This window comes from Aplysia californica, unplaced genomic scaffold, assembly GCF_000002075.1.
Source record: "Aplysia californica isolate F4 #8 unplaced genomic scaffold, AplCal3.0 scaffold00439, whole genome shotgun sequence".
Classification (NCBI taxonomy): Eukaryota; Metazoa; Mollusca; class Gastropoda; order Aplysiida; family Aplysiidae; genus Aplysia; species Aplysia californica.
Genome location: NW_004797709.1, coordinates 186,414 through 193,212, shown reverse-complemented (window position 1 = coordinate 193,212; position 6,799 = coordinate 186,414). Strand labels below are relative to the sequence as shown.

Sequence of the window (6,799 nt, the reverse complement as noted above, 5' to 3'; positions counted from 1 at the left end):
AGAGAGAGATCAATGTCATTCTAGAAGAAGAGTGTAAGACAAAAGTTATTCTTACTTTCAAGGAAAGAGTCCAGTCTGTCCAGCTGTTGCTCAGCATACCGGTCACTAGAGGGTAAAAAAACAACATGTAGTCATCTATGAGAGTTTACAATAATGTTGTTAACAACCCCCCCCCCCCAAACACACACATAATAAACAAAATCAAAACTACGTTTTAGACCTATGAACAAAAGTTAAAGACAACTACTACAATAATTTAAAAAAAATAGATCTATTACAATGTATAAAAGCCCCAAAGAGGAAGAGAGAAGTCTGTTAATCCTCAACAATATCCTTGATAACTTAATGGTATATTTTGTTTCTCTTTTTCTGTTATTTCGTTTGTTTACGAAATCAATAAATGAGTCTGGAACCCTATTGAAAAAAAACAGATTGTAGGTCCGATCCGTTTTTACCGATTGATACAAATTTGTCATTGTAAATAGCTAATCACGGATGAGACTCACTCTTGGTATCCACGGTATTCGCGATCAGATCCGTAGCTGGCGCCACCATATCCATCTCCATAGTAACTCGTGGGCCTAGTAGGACCGTACCCGACGGAACTGGAATAACCTCCATAACTTGGGGCACGGCTGTAGCTTCTTTGTGGTTCGTAGCTCGGAACTCGGTTGCTGTAACCAGAGTTATAGCCACTGTTCGAATTGGAGCCGTAGCCACCATTGCTTGGGTTGGAGCTGTAGCTACTACTAGGAGTTAGGCTATAGCCAGTGCTTGGGTTAGGACTGTAGCCATTGTTGGTGTTGGAGCTATAGCCACTGCTAGGGTTGGAGTTGTAGCCTATGCTGGGGAATGGGCTGTAGTCACTAACTGGGTTGGAGCTGTAGCCGCTTCCTGAGTTGGAGCTGTAGCCACTGCCGGAGTTTGAGTTGTAGCCACTGCTGGAGTTTGAGTTGTAGCCACTGCCGAAGTTTGAGTTGTAGCCACTGCTAGGGTTGGAACTGTAGCCACTTCCCGAGTTGGAGCTGTAGCCACTGCCGGAGTTTGAGTTGTAGCCACGGCTAGGGTTGGAGCTGTAGCCACTGCCTGCGTTGGAACTGTAGCCGCTTCCGGAGTTTGAGCTGTAGCCACTACCAGAGTTGGAGCTGTAGCCACTATCTGCGTTGGAACTGTAGCCAATATTAGGGTTGGAACTGTAGCCATTACTGGGGGATGAGTTGTCGCCACTGTCTGAGTTGGAATTATAGCCACTGCTAGGATTGGAGCTGTAGCCACTGCCTGAGTTTGAGTTGTAGTCACTGCCTGGGCTGGGGTTGTAGCCACTATTTAGCTGGGATGCATAGTCCTCACCTGGGCTGGGGTTGTAGCCACTATTTAGCTTGGATGCGTAGTCCTCACCTGGGCTGGGGTTGTAGCCACTATTTAGCTTGGATGCGTAGTCTTCACCTGGGCTGGGGTTGTAGCCACTATTTAGCTTGGATGCGTAGTCCTCACCTGGGCTGGGGTTGTAGCCTTCTTTGGGGGATGGGCTGCGCTCACTGTTGGAAGAGCCACTGCCACTGCTCGACTGGGCGTGGCACGCGCCAAAGAGTCCAAAGACGGCGAGAACAGCGAGTGAGAGCTTCATTTTGATCTGTTATAAAGTTGTGTTCAATTGAGATAAAGTAACAATAATCTCTTATCACTTGATTTAGGCTTCTACTCCTCTTACGTCTTTTCTTTACTTCTGTATTGTTTTTTTTTCTTCTCTTTTTCCTTCTTTCCTTTTACATTTCTTTCTTTCTTTCTTTCTTTCTTCCTTTTTTTCTTTCTTTCTTTCTTTCGTTCTTTCTTTCGTTCTTTCTTTCGTTCTTTCTTTCGTTCTTTCTTTCGTTCTTTATTTCTTTGTTTCTCCCTGACTTTCTTTCTTTCTTTCTTATTTTTATTTTCTTATTTCATTTTTATGGTTCGTTCTTTGTCTTTTCTTTTTAGCTATTTTTTTTCATTGGGGGGTGGGGGGGGGGGGGTCCTTTTTTGCTTTATACTTCTATCATTTTCCCGTGGAGTTGAAAACAGAGATTAGATTAACATGAAAGGTTCCATGGGGATACATATCCCAGCAACAGAGAAAACGAACAAAACGAAAACTTATGTTCTAGAAATGGACGGGAGAATGACTGGTTGATATATTTGTTGGATTTTTGTTTTTTAAACTTTGTCTTTAGCCATTCACTGTTTCTATGGACACCAAAAAGTATTAAGCTGGATTAACACACATACCGTTTCAGACGTGAATTACAAGGCTCAGTCCTCACAAAAGACAAACATTGCAGACTCACTATTCGTGGTGCAAAAAGTTCAAGGAATTATAATAATGATATTAAGATATATATATATATATATATATACCAAAATATATATATTTATTCAGCATGTCTGGGATTAATAATTGTCACGTGTCGGATCACCTCGAGCTACGATGAGACTAAAAATAAATGTGTGGTGCTCCGATACACTTTCGGATGTTCAGTATGTACCTCAGTGTTCTATGCGCCAGCACACACACGCACGCACACACACACACACACACACACACACACACACACACACACACACACACACACACACACACATTGTGTTGTGAACAAACACACACATTTGTCACCAATGTGCATAGTCGGCTTAATTCTATAACTATTACAGTTTCGCTCAAGTGTGGCCCTCAAAGCCTAGGTTCAGATCAACAGGGGTGTTTTCTTACGAATGTCTGATAACAGAAAAAAGAAGAAAAGAAACAGATTCAGATAAACGTGAACTCACTAAATTGTTGTAGGAAAGGCAAATATGGAAAATATATTAAGAAAACTTTTTGCTCTAATTATTCCATAAAATAGGAAAAGGATAGGCTACAGCCAAATATGAACAGCTCAATATAAAATGAACGCACTAGAAGTTTAAGTAAGTAAGGTTTTAACTTACCCCTTCCGTTCAAGCAGGCTGCACGTTGAGCAAGTAAAATGCTTATATATATAGGCCTACTGTGATCATTGATAACTCAGTCCTCAAACTGATCATAATCTGCAAATGGCAGGTAAATCCCTAAGGGTCTCTCTGCTCAGGATTTGAGTAAACTGAAGCCGTGGGAAACGACTCTGATGCTGTGTCTCACTTAAAATTTGGACTTGGTCAGGTCTCCCGAGCTCATCATGATGTTTATCTCCTCAAGACACATGCAGTTCATTCAAGCCCACGGCACTTTACAACTTTTTCTCAGGATCAGCAACTTTCCCATCAAAACATGATTTTTAATAAAGCATGTTTAGTGTAACCCGCGTACATCGGTGAAGCAATGATTTGGCTCTTAGACTTTACCCGAAAGACGCGAATCTAATATTCCGTTACGGGATAAAAACACTTTGTCGAGAGTCTCAGTCTTTCTGCCACGGTGTATACCATAATACAGCCTCGGTTGGTCCTTAATACAGGGTGCCCATTGGGGGGATCGGGTCGGGTCGGGGAGGGAAGCGGCTATCGTGGCGCAAGATAATCGCATCCGACTCGTCGCCTCGAAAGCAAACGCGTTTGTTTGCAGGCGACGAGTGGGGCGATCGCCCCCGACCCGACCCGACCCCATCCGCAGTGGGCACCCGTGAGGAGTTTAGGCATCCTGCCTTTCAAATCATCTAATACCATGTCGACGTGCATGTGGGCCAAAAGTATCTACTACAACATTTATATTTTCTATTTGTCTAAAATGGATGCTGCCTTCTGTTTGTTTGTTTGTTTGTTTGTTTGTTTGTTTTGTTTTGTTGTTTTGTTTGTTTGTTTGTTTTGTAAGGGGTGGTTTGGGGGGGGGGGGGGTTCGTGTGTGTTTTTGTTCTCAACTTTGTTTTATCGGGTGCCACAGTTATTGACAGTGAGACAGTGAGTAAGTCATAATTATCTGCCTATATCAAAACCAATAAAATAGAAAAAAAGAAGACTTCAATACTGACGTTTACTCTATTTGTTATACAATGCATTTGATTACACAACTACTTCTTTTCGTATAATATTCGCCCCTCCCTTTACCCCCACACTGCACCCCCCGGGCTGTCTCCTTTCCCACTTCTCTCGTATAGAGCGATCAGATTTTGAAGCTATCTATATTAATGTCACCAATTAATCAAGGTAAGTCGAAGAATTTTTTCATGGAAGGCGCGACTCTCCTCGTGACATCATAATGTCATGTGCCCTGTCCTGGCTAGAGAGCTGGCAAAAATCACGTGGCATATGGAATATGGAATTGGAACAAGTGTTATAACAATGAATCCATATTGTCATAATTATGTAAATAAACCTAGTATTCTGGCTAAAAAATTACTTTCGCTTGTGGAACAATGTACATTGAATTAATACATGGAGTAAATACACTCGACTACGGACGAGTTGATGTTGTCGGGGGCGTGAAAAAAAGATCAACTCATCCGAAATTCAACTTAACCGTTTGGACCTGTAGAAAAGAAGAAGTACGGAGACTTGTGCAAAAAGATCAACTTAACCGAAGATCAACTCAAGAGAGTTCAATACAAGTGGGTCGACTGTGTTGCGTAACGTTTAGGGATTTGATTTAGACAGCACCTTCCTTTTAATCAGTGATCACTTTTCGGTTAGAATGTACTAAAGGGTATACAAGTAAAACAAATAGCCTTCATGCAATCTTTACAGACATGCATAGCTTCACTCTCTAAAACAGCTTGTGCTCACAAATCGAACGAAAAATCCGTCCGTTCAGGATCTTAAAGCTTTTTATTAGGAGGTCCGGAGAGTAAGAGCCCATGAAAACATGATAATAGTAATGACAATAATAATAATAATAATAATAATAATAATAATAATAATAATAATAATAATAATAATAATAATAATAATAATAATAATAATAATGATAGTATATAATAAAGTGCTCAATCCCGATTAAGGTACACAGGCTATGAGCGCTTTACAATGCAATACACCAGTAACATAAAACGTTGTGTTCTTACCAAAAAAAATAAATCTCTCCAAATATTCATTGTATTAATTTTAAAACAGAAATGACTTCAGCTGGCATTTGGATGAATCAAAAGATTTGATCTCTATTAAAGCAGGCCTACTTGGCAAAGCATTCCAGATCTTACAGTCTCAACAGATTTGATAAATGTGATGGCGCATTATCATTCAAGCATTTCGTCCCTACCAGTGATTAACTTTGAATTCCCAACCAACAGTTTGGAAACAATTATAAAAGAAAAACAAAATACACTGGTACCAGGTTTTTTTTTACACGTTGAAGTTTATTTTTCTAAATTTTAAAACCATCGCAGTAGATAATCCAACCATGTATTAGCATAATAATAATGAAACATGGCAGTTTATTGATGAAAGAGAGAATACACAAGTTATGGTCATGAAAGATAGAGACGAATGATTAATCATAAGTGGTACAGATTGAAGCAATCCGTACAAGACCTTGAGATGGTTTACTGGTATGCAGTATGCAGCTCTCTGTTAGTTGTTCTCTATTCTACCCAATGTGATTGCACACACCCGTGGTAGGCGCTTCTCAATGGATGTCAGCACTAAATCAAACGCGTGCCGACCTGCTTTATGAAACATTACGCCATTACAGTTTCCTTTCTAGAACCATTTAAGTTAAAGTTGTGCCCCCCCCCCCTCCCCAGGGCAGTGCTACTGACTAATGTCATTATGCTTTTCCCAAAGGGGCGATATTAACATGTTCTTATGCACAATAGAATCGTAAATGGGCTGACTATCAATGTTATGCTCATACTGTGCCGGAACAACATAGGGGGGACTGCTGCTTTTTCTTTCCTGATCCTTACTCTTACTATCGTCATTTTCCCCCTACTTCTTTTATATGTTTGTCACTATCATTCTCTTGTGAACTACTGGTTCTGGGGTGCCTTGATAGTCGAAGCAGACTTTGTGCTGTTGAGGCTAGATCTAGAGAGGTGAGCAGAGTAAGCCTGATTCCCCGTTTGGACTTCAATGTTGACATCCACCCCTGTGGCTCTCATATGACCCGAAGCAGTTGCGAGCGCCGTAAAACCTTACTAAACAAAGCGGTGTTTTAGATTTTTTTAAAATATATAAATTTCTCTTTCGAAGAGCTGGATTTTTTTCTTTCTCAGGGCTCTTCCCCTACAAAGACACTGCTGATTACATCGTGGGAATGACTGATGCGGGCTTCCTGTGTTTCCTTTTCAATTGTTTCAACTAGCAACACATCACACGATTTAAGTTGCCAGATTCTCCATCACGGAGAGGCAAAAGCAACTCTTTTGTTACAATTCGACTGAATTTGACTGTAACCGCCAAAATTAAACACGTTTGTTTTACAAAGTTACGCGCAGACCTAGTCGTAGTCGTCGGATGTGAACAGCCAATCACAAAGCTTGTAATCGACGGTTACATAAGGGCCATATTTTGTGCGTGTATGTGTGTGTGTGTTTGTGCGCGTGCGTGTGCATGTGTGTGTGTATGTGTGTGTGCATGTGTGTGTGTGCGTGTGTGTGCATGTGTGTGTGTGTGTGTGTTTGTGTATGCATGTGTGTGCATGTGTGTGTGCATGTGTGTGTGCATGTGTGTGTGCATGAGTGTGCATGTGTGTGTGTGTGCATGAGTGTGCATGTGTGTGTGTGCATGAGTGTGCATGTGTGTGTGTGCATGTGTGTGTGTGCATGTGTGTGTGCATGAGTGTGCATGTGTGTGTGTGCATGTGTGTGTGTGCATGTGTGTGTGCATGAGTGTGCATGTGTGTGTGTGCATGTGTGTGTGT

The 6,799-nt window shown here is 41.2% G+C and overlaps 1 protein-coding gene across 1 annotated transcript in view; it reads right to left on the bottom strand.

Moving 5' to 3' along the window:
* Positions 1–6,799, bottom strand: part of LOC101864245 (ice nucleation protein) — a gene marked incomplete at its 3' end in the record, with an annotated part of 12,450 nt that overhangs the window by 4,306 nt on the left and 1,345 nt on the right. Inside the window, 2 exon segments of the mRNA XM_035971455.1 lie at positions 56–105; positions 507–1,627. Of these exon segments, the coding sequence (XP_035827348.1) occupies positions 56–105; positions 507–1,627 (1,171 nt within the window).